At 41.3% G+C, this 22,442-nt stretch overlaps 1 protein-coding gene across 4 annotated transcripts in view; it reads right to left on the bottom strand.

Annotated features, from left to right (window-relative positions):
• HDAC11 (histone deacetylase 11) overlaps nucleotides 1-22,442 on the bottom strand; it is a 99,205-nt gene that overhangs the window by 37,794 nt on the left and 38,969 nt on the right. For all 4 annotated transcript variants that reach the window (XM_014596830.2, XM_006275175.3, XM_059715826.1 and 1 more), the window contains exons 4-5: nucleotides 19,607-19,723; nucleotides 4,969-5,011 (exon numbers count right to left, since the gene is read on the bottom strand). In XM_014596830.2, the coding sequence (XP_014452316.1) occupies nucleotides 4,969-5,011; nucleotides 19,607-19,723 (160 nt within the window). The remainder of the gene's footprint in view (nucleotides 1-4,968; nucleotides 5,012-19,606; nucleotides 19,724-22,442) is intronic.

A 22,442-nucleotide genomic window follows, 5' to 3' on the forward strand; every position in this document is an offset into this window, starting at 1 on the left:
TGCTGATAATTGATGTTAGGAATATAATATATGTGCCCATAAGCCTCTTTCATTTCTCAAATCATTTGCTTTTATTACTTCACATTTTATGTTTACTGTGTTAAATATTTCAGTTTTGTAACAAGATAAACTGACACAAAACAGCAGAACACAATCTTGCAGTTCAATTACATGCAACATCACTGGTTTTTTGGGATGCTAAAAGGAAACTGTAATGCAGTAAGTCACATAGGTAGAAACTTTAAATCATAGTACGGTCAGAAATACTGTCTCAAGTGACAATAATTGGATGGGTTGGAACATGAATCTTCATGTGCAAGTGAAAGGCGTTTCTCTATGTCCCACTAAGATAAAAGCTTCCATAAAAGCTGTCTTCTCTGAACAATGGGATGGGGGATCACATTAAGGTTAGAAGTAGAAAACCTTACCTTGCTTCCTAAGTACAGTAATTTAAAAATATTTATTTTTTCCTTTATCCAAAGCATTAGCTACTAGCTACAATTGGATGCAGGATGCCATAATACACTGGATTATTGTCAGTTGTGCTACATTTACTTCTGTTTCTCCAATATTTAACTGATGTTTTCAATTAGTTGCAGTCAGAAAAAGGTGAAAAGACTTTGTTTTTCATAGGTTTCATACAGTACAGCTACACCACATAACAGTTAGGCCGGTATAGATACACATTAGGGCTGTGCGATATTTCAACTGCTGTTTCGTTTTGAAGCTGTTTCGATGCATTCGAGCTCAAAACAGCAAAATCGAAACAAACCAAAAGGCTTCAAAACAGCTTTCAAACGAAATGAGGGCACTCAAAACGTTTCAAAGCATTTTGAGTTTTGAAGCCAGGCTTGCTGCAGCTAAACAGAAACTAAGGAAAGGGAGGGGGAAGCTTCCCCCAGCTCTCTGATCATTTTCCCAGGTGGCACAGGCCCCTGGATCTGTGCGCTGGGTTTCAGCAGGCTGCTGCTGCAGTTTCAGCGGCAGCCTGCTGAAACCCCACACACAAAACAGGGGCTTGCAGCCCCGGGGAAGAGCTGGGGAAATGAACAGAGACTCCCTATGCCTGAAGAAGGGTGACTGCACTGGAAAGCTTGTTAAGAACTTTTTTCCAGCTACTCAGTTGGTCTAATAAAAGATATCACACCTACCCAAAGAACCTTGCCTGCCTTCTTCAAGGATTCTTTGTCCTTAAGAGGAATCTACCTTCTCAGGTAGCATTTCATCTGAGTAGTTCAAACAATGTTAAATCCTCCCAGAATGTTCCTCCTTCATCCTTATATTTTTTTAGAGCTATAAATGTATACAATTACAAACCAGTCCATTGGAAAATTTCCACTGAACACACTGATTATCTCAAGATATTTTTTTTTAATCACAATTACTCTTATCAGCAAGCTAGAGTAACATACACCTATGTGCAGAGAGTCCATATTTATTATAGTCCCCATCAATGTAGTTTCTGAATATTATACAACTTTTAATAGATTTATCTCCCAATAAAACTCAAGTGAGATGGGGAAGTACCATTATCTATATTTCCCAGAGAACTGAGGTGTAAAGGAATTGCCCAAATCCTCAAAGGTGCTTAGATTTCAGTGGCCTTCAATTACATAGTAGTGTCAGAGAGTTATTTTTGTTGGTGATGTCTTTTATTGGACTAACTGTACAGAGGAGAGAGTTTTGGGGCAAGTATGAAAGAGTACCCCAATCACCGAACCACGCTTCTCCTCCAAAACAGAAACATAATAGGTTTGCAGACTTTAGGTTGTATGCATGGGTAGAGATCTAGGATAAAAGAGACCATGTGGCACACAATCATATCTAACACAACACACATTTTTCTCCAGTTACACAGAGACTACAAGCTTTACTAATACACTAAGAGCTTAGTGCTATACTATTCAGTTTAAGAACAAAGAAAAAACAAATAGAACTTTACTGGAATGTGCACTAAATGGTAGATTATATATTATGTTTAAAAACACAACTAACTAGAGAAAACACAGTCAAAAATATTTTTTCATTAGTCCTATAGTCATTACAACTAAATGTACATCTCTTATTTATATCCATAAAACAATATTTAGTCTTCTTGAGTGTCTTGACAGAGCAGCCCACTATGGGTTATGTGAAATGGGCCATATTTGATTCGGATTCAGCCCGAATTGGGGACAGTGATTCAATTAGTTGATTTGGGTCACTGTCCCGATTCAATTCAGCCGAATCTGAAGATTCAATGCTGATTCAGAGAATCAGCAATTCGGCCATAGACACAGCTTTAAATGTTTTTTCTACATACCTCGAGGTACCAGGCGTGGCTCATGAACGCTGCAATGCTGGGGTGGATGGAGCGTCCCACTTCCGGCTCTGCTGCCAAGCACGCAGGGGACACCCCTCCCCCCACGGCTTAGTGACTGGCCACGGGGGAACCCTAGGTGCTCCCCCAGCCCCAGGAGGCACCAGTCGCCGAGTCGGGGGGTGGAAGGGATCCACCATGCACTCCCTGGCAGATCTAGAAGTGGTTTTGGTTCGCTTCCGGGTCCACTGCCAAGCATGCTGGGGATCCCCCCACACTCCCATGGGATGCTCCATCCACCCCAGCATCAGAGTATTCATGAGCCACCTGGTACCTTGAGTATATAGAAAAAACATTTAAAGCTGTGTCTATGTCCGAACCATCGAATCTTTCCAAATCGATTCAGAAGGTTCTGATTCAAATCGGAGAACTTAAAGGGTCCTCTGATTCAATTCAGATTCGGAGACTCAGTTGCCAAATTGGGTCGAAACTGCACAAAATCAAGTCAGCAACCGAAGCTTCGCACAGCCCTACAGCCCACACTTTACTGTTACTCATTTCCACACCTGAGTTAATATTACCACACACAAATTAAATTTTTTAGCTAGAGCTAAAAACGGTCTGCAGCACTGTGAAATGGGACAGACATTACCAGGAATGGCTAACAGACAGTAAAATTACTGAAAAAAGGATAATTTCAATAGTGGAACATCAACCATTAAAAGGAAGAAAGAGATGGTCATTAACACCTGTGGAGTGGACAAAAATAAGATTAGCAAGAATTAAGTAGATTTTAATGAGCCATGAAGTCAACTGACGCCCTCAGTGCTGCATGAATAGAAATGACCCTGCCCCTCCTCAGCATTTGTTTTTAAAGTTTGGGTAGAGCAGTAATCAAAGGAGGATGCAACTGCACATTGCTCCCCCCTGGATCTGCCCCTGGCTGCCTGTCATCCTAGGTCAGGAGTTGTCAACCAGGGATATGCCTCTCCCCAGGAATACTTAAAAAGGTTGTATGGGGTACACATGGACAGGTGGCCAAGCAGGTGGGGACAAAGCATGCCCTGAGGCATGGCAGCAGCATCTCCCCCGGTGTGTACACCTCTTACCCAGGATGAAGGGAAGGGACACATCGGGCACTGCCAGCCCCACACAGCACACTGTGTGCTTGGAGCCAGCCTGCCTGCCCCCCACCCTAGCTCACTCTCCTGACTGGCTGCTACCCACTTACAGCAGGGCTGCAACAGTCTGAATGGTGGGGGGGGCAGAGAGGGGAAGTGTGTTTTGTGCCCACCCCCATGGTGCACAATTTGCCAGGCGTCAAGCCTGTCAGCAGCCTGCGGAGCCACGACTGGGCATGAGAAAGTGGCGTGGCACACAGCCAAGTGGGGTAGCAGCAACCATCGCGTGTGAGCCCCCACCCCGTTCAGCCCCCCCAGCACCACCACCACCCACTCCCCCAGGAGGGCCTGGGGGCGCATGCCCCCGGATCAATACACAGGGCAGGGCAGGGCAGTCTGTGGGCCGCTACAGGCTGGGGCCGGGCTGAGGTGGGAGGGGGTTGGGGGAGCTATGGCAAATTTTGGGGTGGCTGCAGCCCTCACCATAGCCCCGCTCTCCGAACACAGCCTGGCCCAGCCCTGGCCAGAAGAGCCCAATGCAGCCCCGGCCCCAGGCCACAGCTATAGCCCGCTCCACCCCCTGTACAGATCGAGGGGGAACACAACCCGCATGCCCTCCTGGAGGTGTGCACAGTGGTGGGCAGCACCACCCCCCTGCACAGTCCAGTCCTGCGACCTGCTTTGGCTCTGCAGCACCTGCCCCAGCCCCAGCCCCACTCCCTCCCTCACTTTCTTTGCGACTGGGCTTGGGGGGCACAGATCGAGACTCCCACAGTGCACGAGGGAGTTGGACAGCAGTAGGGGCAAATCATTCATCTCTGCCCTATTCCGTCCTGCATTGTGGGGGTCTCAATCCCCAGCCCCAGCCCCACTCCCTTCCTCACTGCTGTGGGAGGGGACAGATTGAGGCCCCTACAATGAGGGAGGGAGCGGGGTAGGAGCAGGGCTGGGATGAGTAGGGGTTGAAAACCCCTTCCCTAGGTGGTTGTTTAAGAAGCAACTGTCAAGGTTCTGTTTCACCAAATATGTGATAATGACATTAAACCAGGGTTGGGCAATTATTTCGGGCAGAGGACCACTTAATGAGTTTTGGCAAGCCATCAAGGGCTGCATGACAGGCAGCCAGGGGCAGATAAATATGAATTTTCTAAATTTTTTAGGGGCCCCGCGGGCCAGGTAGAATTTAGTTTTATGATATAAATATTGATATTTACAATTGCCATACTGATTACTGCTGCTTTGTAGTTAGTAATGAAACAACAATTAGTATTTTGTTCCTTCAAATGAGTCCCTTATCCTTTATTCTCTTTTCCTAGAAGAACATGACTATATTTTTCATTTAATCACAAAGCAACAATTTGAATTATAAGGGATGAGGAAAAATAAATCCAGCATTCTATTTTTTTTCTGTAAATTATTTCAGATCCTTATATTTATCCTCTACTCGTCTGTTCTAAGGCAGCCAAGAGGAAATAACATGATTCTTTAAAAAAGCAAAAAAAAAAAGAGTTGTTAAAATATCTTTCAGTTAATTACATTTGGACTTACCCACATTGATTGCCCAGCCTCTATCAATGGCAAGTTTTCCTGCCTTTAAGAAAAATACAATAAAGATTTCATGAATGAGTGAACACCACCATTTAGTAATACAGTCTCTTATCCTGTACATTTCTCTCAACATTTCTAAGATACTTATTAATAGAATTTTTGTCACAGTAAGTTATGTTGGATCTATCCTTTAACACAGAACTTAAGAAACAAATTTTCAATATAACTGAGATGCATTTAATACTGAATCTGTATTTTCTTCTCTTGCAGTCATGCTCTAAAACATTTCTAGCAGAGATGAACACTGACACCTAGCAGTTGCATTAAAAAGTGCAGAAAACATACTTATAACAAAATTATCAAGATGGATCAAGCATTAGCAATAAAACTTGCAAACACAAAAAATGAATAGGACTGAATAGTAATTATACTCATGAATTTTATTCTGCTTTATGCAACAATGCTCAAGAGAATATATTTATAAGCACTGAATACTGGATATGTCTAGATACACTTCAGGTTCCAGGGGTGGGGGACTCAGTGCACAGTGATTCGTTTAAATTTTTCTTACAAATTAATATTCATAACATTGACTATCCTTAATTCTTTTCACTCTATTTCCTGAAAATGGCGACCACTGCTGTCTTGCAGACTCAAATGGCATTCAAAGTAGAAGCAGCAGAAAATAAGGGAAAGCTCTGCCAGAACAAGGAAAAGCTTATTTTTCAAAGGAAAATGTGAACAATTACCAAAGAGGAGACAGTTAATTGAGCATTTCTCCTGTTCAAGGCAGATATTTCTATTACTACACTATTCTTACAAATGCCTGGAAGGGCTTATTATAATTTTTTTAGCAAAATAAGACTTCCCTCTAATTTTTTTTTTTTTTTTTTTTTTTTTTTTTTTTTTTTACTTGTCAAGGTAATCAAACAGCTTAGAGGTAAACTGTTAACATTAACAAGTTCTTTGAGTGCCCCTTTAAATATTGCTTGTTTTAAAGGAAGCAATGTGTGAGAAAAATATTTTTTCCCATTCAGATGCTGCTAATTTAACCATATTAGACCTTGAAGAGAGATTTTTGTATTGAAGTCCAGTACCAAGGAGTTTCAGTAGTACATCACTACCACTTCTCATTTCATTCTAATTTCTGAGTATTGATCATTGTACCAGGTCAGAAAAACATCAAAGTACAAAAGGAACTTTATCAATGCCAGATACACTATGGGAAACAAAAAAAAGTGTTGTTTTTTTTTTCTGAATCCAAAGAGTGTATGGATTTATTGCTCAGTAAATTGAGATTATGCTGTTAGATGGTAGAAGAGTATTTCTATGGAAAAAAAGCAGTACTCAGGAGAAAGGGGAAATCAAAACCAATCAAAGAATGTTATTCGTATAGAGTTATTTATTTATTTATTTTTACAAGAAACACTTCAATGCTCATGATTATGGCATATACAGACACATAGCAAATAGACCATCCCTACTTCACAGATACTACAACCTAAGTAATTTTTTTCAAAGACCACATTTGAATAGTGAATTTGTTTGTATAATCACTAAAAGATGACAGCACAGGAAAACCCTTCCAATAGCTGTTTGATGCCTGGCTAGTGAACAACTTGAAATACCCAGGTTACATAAGCAGAACTGTTAAGACCCTAAACCGAACTCTAAGATTCACAGATGCTCTAGACTTCCTCCTGGTATCAGAGCTATAGCAAGATATTTCAGTGGCCAGGGCAAGGTGGGAAGGGCAGGAAGGAATTATGCTGACCACTAGAAAACAGGAGTGGGGACATGGGTGGGAAACCTTACCTGCCTCTGCACTCTGCGCTTGAGTGGCAGAACTGCTACAGCTCATGCCCAAGCATGCTATGACAGTGTGAGCTTGACCACTGTTGCTGAGGGCTGGGCTCACTACATGCTGGTGCAACAGCTTGGTCAGCATGGACTTCCCAGGACTGCTCCTGGTGCTCCCCTTCCCCCCAGATATGTTTCTGGGCTCAGGGATATGCTGCTATGATGTTCAGTACCAAGGCTTTGGCCTGGGAGAGGAGTGCATGCCATTCACTTTGCTAATCCCCTCTCCCTCCTGCCCCCAAAGATACCCTAACAGGACATGAGGCAGCATCTGCCCAGCTCCATCTGGACAGGCTATACAGAGCTGCCCCTGCTGTGGATTCCTTGGGGGGAAGGGGCCCACACAGATACCTCCATGGAAAAGACTCCTGGAGGGGACCATACCACCCACTATAACTCAGCACTTGGGTCTGGTGCTCCCCTCACCCGCTACTGCCTAGTATCATCTCTGCTAGCTACTCCTTTACCCCTTGGACTTTGTTTTTCCGCACTAAGAGGTGGGAACTCTGTAGTAGGCAATGCACTTCTGCCCACAGCAGTCTCCGTGGGGAGAGCTCACCTAATGGGCTCCAAAAATTAATTCTCTTGTCCTCCTATCATGAAATACTGACTCTCGCGATCTGTATCACACAGCAAAGGGGAGAACAGTGCAAGGCTCACAGGTAGTACTGAAGGACTAATAGAATGTTTAGCAGCAAAGCAAAGCTTTATGAAACCCAGGAGCCTGGGGAATTACTTTTCTCTCTTCCCTCCATCTGTAATGCTATAAAAGCTACAAGTGAAATTATACCCACAATTATTCGTATGCAATTAACAAAATGACATGGATTAGTTACCTGAGAACAGAGCTTGGTCCTACTTATTTATTGCTGCTGAAGGTGGTTATTTTAGATTTCAAAAGGATCTAAAGTAGATAAAGCTAGTGTTCCCCACTCATGCTTTATTCTACTTTTGCCTCTCTAACTTGGGCCACTGGTAATATATTATTTACAGTAATCCTCATCCATAAAGGGACAACTCTTGTGGGAGCTTGAAAATACAGGCAGATCCTATATTGTTTTTCCTTCATGCTCCCAGCAAATTAACCTGTAATACTTTATGTAAATAAGAAGAATATTCCAGCACAGTCTATCTAGTTTTCCCACAACTCTCAACATCCTTACATTGTGCAAATCATCTCAACTATTATGAGGGCAGAAGCCCTTTCATAGATTTTTTTCTTAAATTGCTCTTTATTCTTTTAATAAAAAATTTAGGAAACACTATGATAAGAAAATTAGAGGGCAGGGAGAGAAAAAGAGATACAGGAGAAGGAGAGCAATTAGGAAACAAGGTCAATGAATGACAAGATATTTTTGGATTTCAAGTAGAAAGCCTAACCCCATTTCTAATCAAAACAAAACACAACAAATTATGGCAGTACGTGTTAATCACCAGCTCCAGCACTGTATGTGTAGCCTTGGGAGAAGAACTTCTTTATCTTATTTTACAAACCAGAAGAAAAATAAAGATGGTGAAAGGACACATTTCAGAACAGACTGTAATGTCCACTCTTCTACCTCTGTGTTTTAAAACCTCCATCTTATGTTCTTTTTTTCAATATGCTGTTTGAGTCTATGCTCTGCTGCTATTGTTTAATTCTCATAAGAAGAGCATGAGTAATTTTTGTCTAAACCTCCATGTGTTAGAAACACTGTTGCATATAGGGTATGGACAAGTATATGTTTTAGCCACTTTAAAAAGAAAAGGGGGAGGAGCTATAGCTCGTAAGTGCACATCAGTTATTCTGATCTAAATTAGGGATATCTGACTTCTAATCAGTTGGGGGCTTCACACCACTGTTGCATCATGTCACACAAGCACCCCAGCCCCCACCCTCAGCTCCCCAGTCACAGACTCCCCCCACGTCTGCTGCACTGCAGGATCCTTAGGCCCATGGACTGAGCCACTAGGGCTGTACGAAACGGCTGTGTTTCATTTTGGTTTTGAATTCGGCCATTCCGGAGGACAGTGATTCATTTCAGTGTTTCTGATCACTATTCCATTTCAATTCGGCCAAATCTGTTTCAGAGTTTTGACACCAATTCAGAGATTCAGATCGGCTGGGGAGAGGCAGGCACAGCCAGGCGGCTGCAGGTTCTCCCATGGCTCCTCCGGCTGTGCCTGCCTCTCCCTGGGTGGGGGGAGTCACAGGAAAAACCCCCATGGCTGCCCTGCCCAGCCTCACCTCGCCATCCAGGCCTAGCTTCCCAGCACTTTAAAAAAAAAACAAAAAAAAACCAGGTCCTCCCTCAGCCTTCTCTTGTGAAGGTTGAACAGGTTCAGGTCCCGTAGCCTCTCATTGAAGGGTCTGCCCTGCTGTCCCCGGATCATGCAGGTGGCTCTCCTCTGGGCGCCCAGAACTGGACACAGTATTCCAGCTGTGGCCTGACCAGTGTCACATAGAGGGGGAGGATCACCTCCTTGGCCCTACTTGTGATGCACCTGTGAATGCACGATAGGGTCCAGTTAGCCCTGCCGACCATGACCTCGCATTGTCGGCCCATGTTCATCTTGGAGTCAATGATGACTCCAAGATCCCTTTCTGCCTCCGTGCTCTCAAGAAGGGAGTTTCCCATCTTATAAGTGTGTTGCCGGTTACTACTGCCCAAGTGCAGCACCCTGCACTTGTCCATATTGAAAAGCATCCTGTTTTTGTCAGCCCACCCTTGCAACCTATCCAGGTCTTTCTGCAGTCTCCCTGCTAGCGTGCCCACCTCACCCCAGATTTTGGTATCATCAGTGAATTTGAACAGGTTGCTTTTCAACCCGTCAACCAAATCGTTGATAAAGAAATTGAACAGTGCAGGCCCAAGGACCCGCCCTGGGGGACTCCACTGCCCACTTTCCCCAGGTCGAATATGACCCGTCCACCCCCACCCTCTGAGTGCAACCCTTCAGCCAATTAGCAATCCATCTGACCGTGTAGGCATCGATGCCACAGTCGCCTAGTTTTTTAACGAGGATGGGGTGAGACACAATGTCAAAGGCCTTGCTGAAGTCCAGAAAGACTACATCCACGGCGACACCTGCATCCAATGCTTTTGTGACCTGATCGTAAAAGGCAATCAGGTTGGTCTGACATGACCTGCCCCTAATGAAACCGTGCCGGTTGCCCCTCAGCATCACCCCTGATGCCGGCCCATCACAGATGTGCTCCTTGATGATCTTCTCAAAGAGTTTCCCCAGGATTGAGGTAAGACTGACGGACCTATAGTTGCCCGGATCCTCCCTCCTCCCTTTCTTAAAAATGGGGACCACATTGGCTATCTTCCAATCATCTGGCACCTGGCCCGAGCACCACGAGCGCTCGTAAAGCCGTGCCAAGTGCCCTGCAATAACCCCTGCTAGCTCCCTCAACACCCTGGGATGGAGAGCATCCAGACCTGCTGACTTGAACACATCCAGCCCCTCCCCCCTTGAGACAGGGAAGTGCCTCAAGTTCTTTTATTGGGTCGAGTACCCATAGGATTATTAGGCCTGTGTTTCCCCAAAGACACAGGACCCAGACAGTCCCTTCTTGGGGTGGTGGCAGCACACGTTACCCCCGGACTCTGTGGTGGGGCTTGATAGGGGATCTGCCAGGGTTTAAGCGCCCCTGGAGGGACACGTGGAGTCCGGAAGGTGAACGGGCATAGTGAGGTGGGAGGCTCAACGCAGGAGCTCCCCCTACTGGCCCGCCACACTGACAAGTAAAATGACTTGCACAAACTCATACAGCCACTTAATGACACAGCCAGGATTAGAATGAAGGTCACCTGACTCCCAGCCAGTTCCTCAGTCATTATTAGAGACGTGAAGGCCCGGAAAAAAACCAGAAATATTCAGGGGAAAAAACATTTTTTTCCTAGGTTTTTTTTTTTTTCTGAAAAAAATGGAAAAATTAAAAAAAGTCTTATGGAATATTTTCTTTTACAATAATGAATAAAATGTTTAAGACAAGGTGTTCATATATTGCTACCCTTTACTCCTCAAAAATGTTTTCTAATAACTATGTGATAGGAAGACTTTCATGTAAGACTATCTACAGTATCAGATCATTACAATTCCTGTACACCAAGGACAACCAGTACAGTAACAACTCTCAAATGCAAGAGGGCACTGCCATTTTCACAAGAGAAGGAAGAAGGATTCAGTGCCTTCTTTGCTTGTAGACTTCCTCTATTGTTGACTTTTGATCTAGAGGTTGGTGAATCTATTCCTGTACTCCTGACTAGGCTTCAAAGGACTGGGAGTGGACACTGGCAGCAGTATCCATTCATTCCTGGAGAGCAGGGACAGGCAATTATTTTGGGCAGAGGGCCGCTTACTGATTTTCAGCAAGCCATCAAGGGCCGCATGACAGGCAGCCCAGGGCAGATTAATATTAATTTTCTAAATTTTTTTACGGGCCCTGCAGGCCGGATAGAATGGCCTGGCAGGCCACATCTGGCCCCCGGGCTGCATTTTGCCCACCCCTGCTGTAGAGATTAGAAACAAGGAGCTTATTGTCCTGGTTGCTCAAAAAAGTCTCAGAAGAAGAGATGGAGCAAGTCTAAAGGTTTTGGAGTTGGAAGGAACCTGCCTTCTCTTGGCCCTGTGACCTTGAGATGCACAGAAGTACAGAAGCAGTACAAAGGAGCTGAAAGAAAGTATACTTCTTTATTGAAAGGTAAGAGTTTAAATTTATCTGAATTCGGTATATTAAACTACATTTTAACTGCATTACTATATTTTCATAACCCATGTAATTCAAACTTGAATTCCTACAAATCTGATGTTTTGTGACAAATCACCCAGTCTTAGCAGTGAGGTAAGGTCTGCAAGGCAGGGAAACTGTTCACAGTTAACTCTGAGGAAGGTTCTCCTCCATCCATTACTAAATTTGTACATGCAATAGCTTAGTGTGTTTATATATGCTAGCTAGCCACTAAATTACATTTGTCTTTTTTCTTCTTCCTCAGCAAAATGGTATGACCAACTTCTAGCATATGGAAGCATTTCCACACTGCAAGTTATTCTGAGAAAAAAATGTAATTAGCAAATACTATCAAATGAAACACGCATTTCCAAATGCTACTAGGATGACCAAACACACCCTTGTACGTAAAAAGTGTCCAGCAGACATTAAAAAATCCTTCACGGGTGTAAGTGAGGAAGATCATGATGATGAAAATGCAAAAGTAACTCTTTCCAACGTTCTCAATCTAGAGACTAGACAGTCACCTTGCTGGGGCCACCTTACCCCCAATTATCTTTCCTGCTTGGTGCAGGGGGCTGGACCCGATGATCTTCTGAGGTCCCTTCTGGCCTTACAATATATAAGAATCTATGAAAGTGCTGCTGTGGCTGCTCCTGCTGCTGCTTTTTTTTTTTTTTTTTTAATAACATCAGCATCACAAAGGGTTGTGAAGAAACCCTTTGTGATGCTGATGTCTTGATCCTCAAGAAACCAAATATTGCAACCAACTGTATACAAAAGACTCTCAATAGCTCCATTTGTAGAGAAGATGGCACCTGAAGATCAGGAAAAAAATGACCAAGCTCTTGCAAGTGCAATATATTCTTCTGGGACACCCCTGTTAAGAACTGAGAATGCATACTGGCACGAAGCTTTGAAATTACTAAGACCATCATACCATTTCCCCAGCAGACATTCTTTGAACAAGACTCTTGTACAGTCAGAATATGAACATGTAATACAATCTGTGCAAGGAAAAAAAAAAAAAATCAACGAAGCACTGTCTTGCAGTACTTACAGATGGAAAGACAAATGTGCGAGGAGAAGGAATCATATACTTTGTGATAACAACCACTCAACCAGTGTTTTTTTACCGAAGTGTTGGAACAGGCGAGAACAGGCATACTGCAGAGTATATCAGTAGTAAAATATGTGAAGTCCTACAGAAGATTGGGTGTGGTAAAGTATTTGCTTTGCTGACTGACAATGCAAGTAACATGAAAGCAGCATGGGAGATCATAATGGATGAATATCCACATATTACTGCAATAGGATGTGCATCCCATGGGCTAAACTTGCTTCTAAATGACATCATGAAGTTGGACACTCTGCAAAAGATCTACAGAAGAGCAAAAGAAGTTATAAAACATGTAAAAGCTACTCATATTGTCGCTGCAGTCTTTAAGAAGAAGCAGGAAGAAAAGAATGCAAAGAATAAAATAGTGACACTCAAACTCTGTAGTAAAACTAGATGAGATGGAGTAGAGATCTCATTTGAAAGTTTACTGAAAAACAATGAAGCTCTTCAAGAAACAGTAATAATTCTGGATCTTAAAGTACCCAGAAATGTAAAGAACACTGTATTTGAGGATGTCTTCTGGATTCAGCTGCAGAACTCCCTGAAGATTCAAAAGCCAATTTCTTCAGCAATCACTGCATCTGAATCAGACAGTGCACTTTTGTCAGACATGCCTTACCAAATGCTCAAGATAAAAATCAACTGTTTTTGAGAATCTAAGTGTACAGAAGAAACTTACAAGTACAGAAGAAAGACAAGTGAAAGACTTTATTAACAGATGGGAATCCAAGATTTAAAGGCAAAAGTGTTAGTGATGATAGCACTGCTACTGCATTTGACTCAATTACAAAACAAGCAATACACTTAGGACTTGATGTTGGAAAGGTACTTTCAAATTTTGCAGAGTACAAAACATCATCTGGGTCCAGCAATGCAGTCTGAAACTCTGCCAGGCATATCCCTCCTGCAACATGGTGGCAAGGCTTTTGCACGAGACAGCCTCCGACTTCTCTTGCTTCTCACCTGCTTCAGATTCCTCCATCTTCTGTAGCATGTGAAAAAACTGGTCTATGTTTGGAAATACTAACACCAAATCAAGAAACACACTAACACGTGAAAGAGTACAGAAACTTGTCTCAATCCGGGCAAACCTTCAGTTTTCAGAAGTCCATGAAGATGGTAAAAATGAAGGATCAGAAGAATCAGAAGCAGCAGAAACTGCTGATAGCTCAGAAAAGGAGACTGATTAGACAAAGTTTCAATGTAGCAAAATTTGTATTCAATGTGTCTTGGGTTTTTTCCCCCCTTTTTTCTCCTAAAAATGAGTGTTTTCTGTATCTGCTTGACACTGTGGAGGAGACTAAGTCCAGAATACATAATAACTTCCTTTGTTTTACTATAATGTTGATGGTTTCTTCTAGCTTCAACTTTAATTTTTTCCTGCTTCTCATAAACTGGCAAAAACTAAGACATGCTAGGTTCCTTATAGTTCAGCAACTTGTAGTTCCATTTGTACCAAAAATTAAAAACATTTTAAAGTAAATTCAAGTAGTAAATTTGTAATTATTTTCTAAATAAACTATACTTTTAAATTTAATAAATATACCAAACTTGATAATTTTATTAGCAAATTAAGTTATACATAATAGATTTTATGTTCTTAAAGTAGCAAAGTGAATTTAGATCTGTAAAGGATGCTAAGAAAGTAAGTATTGCATATATTTCTCTTTTCCCCCAAATTTCCATTTTTTTCCAAAAAAGGGGGGGGGGGGAAACGGGTCTTTTCCATGGCTTCACAATTTCCAAAATTTTACATTTCTAGTCATTGTTGCCTTTTTAAAAATTGAAACTGGCTAATCAGAAAGGATGAGAAAGATGACAGAAAAACTATGTATACAGTGCTTAACATTTAAGAACTGCTAAGATATGGTTACATGAATCAAAAAACTGGAAATTTCAAATTCAACCCAGATTAGAAACCACTGCAATTTGTAAAACTTGAGGCTGTTTATCATAATATTTTCCTAAATTATTTCAAGTTACAGTTATTGTATTTACAATGTATAGACTTTGTTTCAAAATGTAAAAATAGCATCCTGTATAATTTGAACTGAATATAGTTATAGAATTCTAAAAACAGCAGATATTTTCTCCTGGCACATGCTAGTTTTAAATATTTTATACAATAGTAATTAATTACTATATTCACAATTAAATATTAATGACCGTCTCCTCTGGGAACCTAACCAGTTTAATTAACATCAAAGAGAGTTTTTTCCATTGTATATGCAGTACTACTTCTTGCATAGCTAATAAGGAATCAAAGAACTATGGGTCAAATGTAGCCAATGACACTTGGTTATGTGTCCTCCATAACTTTAATGGGCATTATATATTTACCTTTAAATACAAAATTTGGCCGTATGTGATATTCCACATCCAAAAACCTAGCTTAAGAGGGAATACTACAGAAAATTATGCAAGTTCTACTTATGCACTACTGCTAGTTATGAGAGTTCTAAACCAGAAGTGTGTCTTGCCAAAAAGTTAGTTTTAACAATGCATAAATATAAACAAAGGACACTTGATGTTGCATTCTGGAAGCCTGTTTGTACTAAGCTCTGATTGATAATATTGCCACATAAGAAGAAATATGTGGGCTAAAATGCCTTATTCCATGCATTGTAAATTACATCTGATGCAGCATTTTTTCAGCACAGACTCTTTTTTATGGGAATACAGCCCTCTTCAAAGGTAGCAAAGATGTATAGAATACATAGTAGATGTTCCTGTTTTATTTTTGCTTTCTAGATTAATACAGAATTTCTAGCCTTACTGATTTAAATAAAAACCCTATGATAGTAGCATTAAGTAGAAACACACTCAAATTCTAAAGCAGTTTTCAGTAAGAAACCTTCCAGGCTGCTCTGACTACCCCTTCATTTTAGTTTGAGCAAACCTTTTTATATTCGTACCACTGATGAATCATGGATGTTGTTCACCAGACTAAGTTTCTGACCAACCGCTAAGCCAACATTGTCTATAAATTAAAGTGTGCACAGCATCTAAAAAGCGACGGGGGGTTGTAATAGATCCCTTGCTCCTTCAGTAGGATGGATCTCCAGCACTCACAGGTCTGATTAGAGAATCAGGGCCTCAGTCAATTAAGGGAACCAATACTGTTGGGTAGAGGGAAAAGGATAGACATGAACCTCAGTGATGAACTATCTCCTTTAGAAAATACTACCACATTTACCCAAATCAAACACAACCCTGAATTAAAGACAACTCCCTCCCCCCTCCCCCCCATTACATTCTATACATGGAAAATGCATACATTTGTTATAATTTTCCATGTATAGAATCTAATTATTAGAGGATTGATTTAAAATTGTCCCCAACACCACTGCAGCAGGGAAAACAGTGGTAGTGGGGTAGGCAGTGGGGGAGGTATTGGAGGGCATGCATATGGCAGGCAGTGGGCAGGTGGTAGGGGACAGGCAGTGTGGAGGTAGGGGGAGACAGGTACCTTGCCCCTTGCAGCCTGTCCTCCTCCCAGTTATTCTTGGTCTCCTCGCAGGCTGTACCCACCTCCCACTTCCCTCCTCCCCACCACTGCCTTGGGTCCCTGCCCCTTTCCCCCATCTCTCCTCCCCACAGTCTCTGCTCCCCTGTGCTCCTCTCCACAATCAGTTATCTTTATTCCAGCACTGGCAGGCTCCATCTTCAGCCTGGGGCATGGAACATGGCTACAGCCCAGCACTGCTGGCTGCAGGGGGGAAGAAATAGGAGGATGCACAGTCAGAGTAAAGGGGCAGGCAGCAGCTAAATGAGGGGGAAGGTCATCTTGGAATTGAGTAAATACGACAATCAGTATCCCCATACAGAAAGGGTAGTATCTTTCAATATGAATTACACAAAGCTAGGCAGAAGCGCAATGTTGTCATTAAAAAAGTACAACAGAAAGGTGTTACAGTTCATTTAATCTTAGAGATCTAGTTGACTGTAACAGGCTATCAACTTGCATTTCTCCCTGTAACATTTAAAAAGGACCAAAGCCTGAAGAATGCCCAGTCCTTTATTCACGTTAACAACAGTGTTGAAAGCAAATCAAGGGTCAGCACTAACAAATATTTACAAAACAGATCAAATTATCTTTGTTCTCACAGAAGATAATGTGCGGCCACAGATGGATTCAATATTTAGTTTATTACTGAGTGCCAGGCTGCTCTGACTACCCTTTCACTTATTAGTTAAAACAAACCTTTTTTTATGTTGTTTGTATCACTGATGAATCCGTTGATGTTGTTCACCCAAGATACAGGCTTTCAAAAAATATTAGACTTGTCTGTAGGATAAGTCTGATTGCTTCCACGTGTCTATTACATGTTAATTATCTATCACTGGATAAGAAAATTAGCATAGATGGCCTGCTAAGTTTATTTATGAAAATAATGTTAATGCTTTACAGTTTACTTACAGCCTCAGATCCTTACTATCCCTTAATATCTATTAGTTCAAAACTACAGTAGAGTTCTTATTCTTATGACTAGTGCTTAAATTAAAATAAAAGTATACTGCTAAATCGCAGGCAATGCTGTTCAATTAGTGACCTTATTGTAATATGAGAGCAGGAATATGGGGTTTTGTACCATTCCATATGTCCTCATTGGAGCAGCTAGTTAGAAAGGGAGAAGAAGGTAAGAATACAGTACAGGCAGTGAATTGTTCCACATCCACTGTGATTTTACATATGATCATTTATTTTCTGCTCATAAAGTTGATGTTACAGGTCAACATTTGTGAAGACAGAAAAATAAGTATTGTTGCACGGATTTCTCCATCAAAATGTCCTTGGTTTACAATTGTAAAGATGATGTTTTCCACAAACTCGCCTTAAAAACTTAACCTTGGCTCAGAAGGTTTCTTAAGTTATGCCCATATGGACTTAGCCATCTGTCATAGAAGTTCTGTGTCAAATTAAGCTCTTGGTGACACCTATTTGGCTCTACTACTTGTGGTTCAGAGGCAAGGATTTAACTAATTGGCAATTAGAATACAGGTGACTCCATTATAGATGTGCTGCCCTCTGTAACACCAAGAACAGTAAAAAGCAGTATGAGCTTACTTTAGACACTACAAATGAGCAGGTATGACCCTGAGTATGGTAAAGAAGATGTAAGATCATATCATTTTTACATTAATCACTTTTCTGAGCAGAAATCTGTTTTACCCTGCATGCTCTTTTTCCGTGCAGTACCAGAGAAAAAACATCAGCAATTGACATCTACATCTGCTTTATGCTATTTTATCTGTGCAGTGTTAAGCTCCCCCTCGCCCATAGAATCCATTGGTATTAACAAATAAATGAACAACAAGACAAAAATCAACAGAATTCCAAGTCTTTCCATGGACTCTGCTGTTTCTATGATCTAATTCAGGGCTCCTCAGTCTCACCTTTCCTTTCTTCAGACTAAAGGCTCCCCCTGGTGTTGGGAGACAACGCTTGTTTTTCATGTCCTCTACCCCTGATTGTATTGAAAGGTTGTAAGTTGTGGAGCTGGGTTTCTCATTTCTAGGAGAGAAATTTAACCTTCCTGCTGGGCCTGACCAAGTGTGGGACTAGTCAGTCCCTCACCAACTCAGACCCATTAGTAGAGGTGCACCAATATATCAGTTGTATATCAGATCGGCACCAATAAAAGAAAAATTAACATTATCAGCTATTGGCTTTTTTTTGTCAGATGTAGCCAAGCATGTTCTCCAATAATTTAATTACACTGGGACACCTGGGTTACCCGTCACCCATAGGGCCAGGGCCCCCAGATACCTAGGTTCCCTCCTGCAAGCTAGGTGACCCCAGATGCACCCCTATCCCCTCACTGGCAGGCCAGGCTGGGCTGGAGCAGAGCAGCTACCACGGTGTCCTGGGCACTGGCACGGCAGTGTGGACAGTGGGCTGAGGCGGGCACTGTAAAAGGCACTGAAAGCCACAGGTGACTGGTGCAAATAGGGATGGGTGGAGCTGAGCTGCCCAGCCTGGCACAGCCCAGCATGACTTAACCCGCAGTGCCCAGGGGGTCTGTCCCCTAGGGGCTGGGGGCAGAGCCTGGCAGGGGCCGGGACAACCCTTCTCCCTCGCTGTGTGTAGCAGGGTCCTTCCCCCAGCAGGAAGGAAACCTCTGGGAAGTGAGGGGGGAGAGGGTGGCACTTTCATTAAAGTAGTTCCAAGAGCTACTCTAATTAAAGTGCCCAGAGACCACCCAGCCCTGAGCAGCCTCAAGCTCAGGCAACTGTCCCCAGGCTGGGGTTGAAGGGAAGGGGCTGCAAGTGGCAAGGAGCACCTTTACATGTGTTAAGGGAGTGGGGGGACAGCACTTTAATTAGTGCAGCTCCAAGAGCCACTTTAATTAAAGTGTCAACATGGTGGGGGCAGTAGAACTAAAGCTTGTTTGACGAGTTTTATTATTAAACATTGGTTTTCGGATTGGTATCAGCTGATATGGCCGGTTAATGATCAGCTATCAGTATCAGCCAAGAAAATCTTTATCGGTGCACCCCTACCCATTATGTCAGTGGTTCTTAACTTTTATAGATTTGAGGCACCTCTTGTTTGGCTCGAGGCACCCTTCTGAAAATGCCAGCTCTTAAATTTTCACACTTTTTTTTTTACTACAAAAAATAACAGAACAACTTATCTGTTACAAAGAACTCAGAAAGACCACAACAGGTTAGAATGTTTTTAACACTATGAACTCCTATTTGAAATCCTTGGGTTTAATCTGGTGAAACATGTTTGCACACTTCATAGTGCTAACTTGCATGGCACCCTTGAAAGGATCTCAAGGCATGCTAGGATGCTGCAGTCCCCTGGTTAAGAATCACTTTATTAGGCATTAAGTTATAAAGAACTACAATGAGAGGTCACAGGGGTAATATCTAAAAAACTTCTTTAATTCCAATTAATCAAAGACAGTAGAAAAAGCCATAATAAAACTTACCATTATTGTTCCTCCTGTTTGGGTTCTTAGAGGCTTCAGCACCTTTCTCTGAACAAAGAAATTAGGAAGAAAGAAAAGTGGTGGAACTTCTGTAATTGTTGCCACTACAAATGACCACTACAGAAAAAAGAAAGAATAAATAAAAATTAATTTCTGAATAATCTACTGTCTTAATACCAAATGTTATGTAATATTCTGTAATGTATTACTACAGTGTGAAAGAATTTGTATGGCTGTAATACAGAGCACTCTCTTCCTACAAAAACAGCAATGTCTAAGACCAACTACACTTGGAAATTTTTAATATTAACTTCTGAGCAGCTTCCTTTCTTCTAACACCAGCAGGTTTTCAAAACATAATTTATGAGAAATATCACTTCTCTACTATCATGAGAACTAGATTTTGCATTCTTATGTTATATTATGACAAGAATATTAGTTTTCCAAATAGGTTAATAACCTAATTTTCAAATTGGTTAATAGCTCTAAAAATATCTAAAATGGTTCTTTAATGGTATTAACAGCTATCTGTGCTTACTACACAATCCGAAATATTTTTTCACTATCAATTTGAACAAAGGATAACAACAGTTATTCACAAATACTTTGCATAAATTAAACATACTAAAGAATTTACCGATTCAAGCTCTGGTAAGATTTATTTTGGTTATTAAACATTCCTGGAATTGGTTTTAAGGCAAACAATGTACTAAAAAATCAGATAATCAAGAATATGATTTGAAGGGTTACTCTCAAAATATTTACAATGCACAATCTTTTAAAATGCAACACTTGAAAATGACTTCAAATAATCTATACGAAACTGTATAACTGACTGTGCCACTTCCAAATGCTATATTTCAAAGCCTAAAGCATAACTAAGAAGGACAGGGTATGAATTATGGGGCTGAGCCCCCTCATAAGAGACAAGGGCCCGCCTGTAAGATTTGAAAATCATAACCTGGGGGAGCTCCAATTTTATTAGGGCATCGTGATGGGCAGCCTTTTTTGTTTGTTTGTTTGCAGCCCCACCCCAAGAATCAAAGTGTAATTTGAACCCTGACTAAGAACATATAACCTCTGCATTTCTAATAACCACCCAACATCTCATCAGAACATTCAGGTAACTTAGGTTTTACAAAATGGACAGATGCTGCATTCTTCAGCATAATGGAAGTTCAGGAAACTACACTTCTATGGCTATGTTATTTTGTGAGTTATACATAGATGGGATGAAATATAACCACTTATTCTGACTCTGGAACTCTCAAATGTCACATGCTTACAACTTCATACAAAATACATCTTGAAGGAAAATTTAAGCAGCTCATTCAGATTTCATAATCCTTTTATATTTAAAGAAAGTTCCAAGGTGAGGTTCTATATCTCATTCCATGTCAGAAAACAGTTGAATTTTCACTATTTCAGCTTTCCATAATTAATATCATAATTACCTTCATTATCATCCTTTAATGTGGCAAGACTTATTAAGATCTTTTTAAAGGTCATTGTAGCTTCTGGATATATGCAACTTAATGAGACAAGTTCTGTCTTACTCCATCTTAAGTGGAATTGCAACATGTCAACTGGGCCTAGTATAAATTCTGGTATCAGGCATAAGATAGCTGGAAAACATAAGAAAACTTAAAAAAAATGTGTTCCTATCTTCCTTTACTTTGTGTCAGCATTTTCCAACCATCTCTACTAAAGATACTGTGATGTAGTTTGTAAAGCTCTCAGGGGGACAGTGGCAAAAGTCATTAAGGTATCTGAGGGCCCTGCAACACATTCAAAATAAAGCTAAATAGAAACAAGTAATGGGGTTGTTATACATTTTCAAGCTCTAACTTTAAAGCCGGTTGGCTCTTTTTATAGCTAGTCATTTTTAGCATGTGATAATTACTTTGTACATGTGGTTGGTCTAAATTTATTGTGTAATGAACCAGTTAATTGTATAATATATGTAAAATGTAGCAGAGGCCTCATTGTAGCTTCTGAGACGCAAATTTGAGCCTCACTTCAGACCTGATCCCCTTCAACCCAGCTGTGAATTGGTGCCTGATTGTTCAGACTGGAGGTTCAGAAGCCACTGGACATAAACATTAGACACATCATCTTGCATGTCCCTGACTATGAAAGCTGGTATGCTATAACCTCACTAGCCCAATGAGCCTTTTAGTTTATGTAGACCAGGTGAGACTGACTATCCACTTCATCAATGTAATCTGGTCAAGGAAATGTATAGCTTTAGAACACTCAATACTGCCATTCACACAGTGAGAAGAAAAGAGAAGGTTGCAACTACTTAAATAGCAACCTGAAGAGGGGGGAAAAAAAACTAGAAACGGGAGAGGAGAGAGTCAAATTAATCTGACTCAATTAATTTGTCTAATATAAATAATTAGTCAACCATTCTATCCTGGGATTTTATGACAACGCAGCTGACTAAAACCTCTTCACTCACAGGTAAAGGTATTCACAGAACCCTTTCAAATAAAGTATAACAACTCTCAGTGCATGACTACATGCAATAGGTAGGTAGGTAGGTAGGTTCATTTCAGTCCAATTACCAGAATACTGGACAAGCTATGGGTGTGTAAAATAATGCAGGCCGTAAGGAAAATCTTGAGACCAGAACAATGTGGTTGAAGCATTGGAAAATATATATGTCATTGAAACTGTTCTTCAGAGGTCATGATCTCAATTAAAACTATTTTCACTCCCTAATTTATAATCAAGCAATGTTTGTAGCACATTCACATAACTGTTGGCCTATGATTTTACAACTGAATAAAGCAGAACACACAGGATGACTTTAGGACTATGCTTCAGATTG

The sequence above is a fragment of the Alligator mississippiensis genome, chromosome 12, assembly GCF_030867095.1.
Source record: "Alligator mississippiensis isolate rAllMis1 chromosome 12, rAllMis1, whole genome shotgun sequence".
Lineage (NCBI taxonomy): Eukaryota > Metazoa > Chordata > Crocodylia > Alligatoridae > Alligator > Alligator mississippiensis.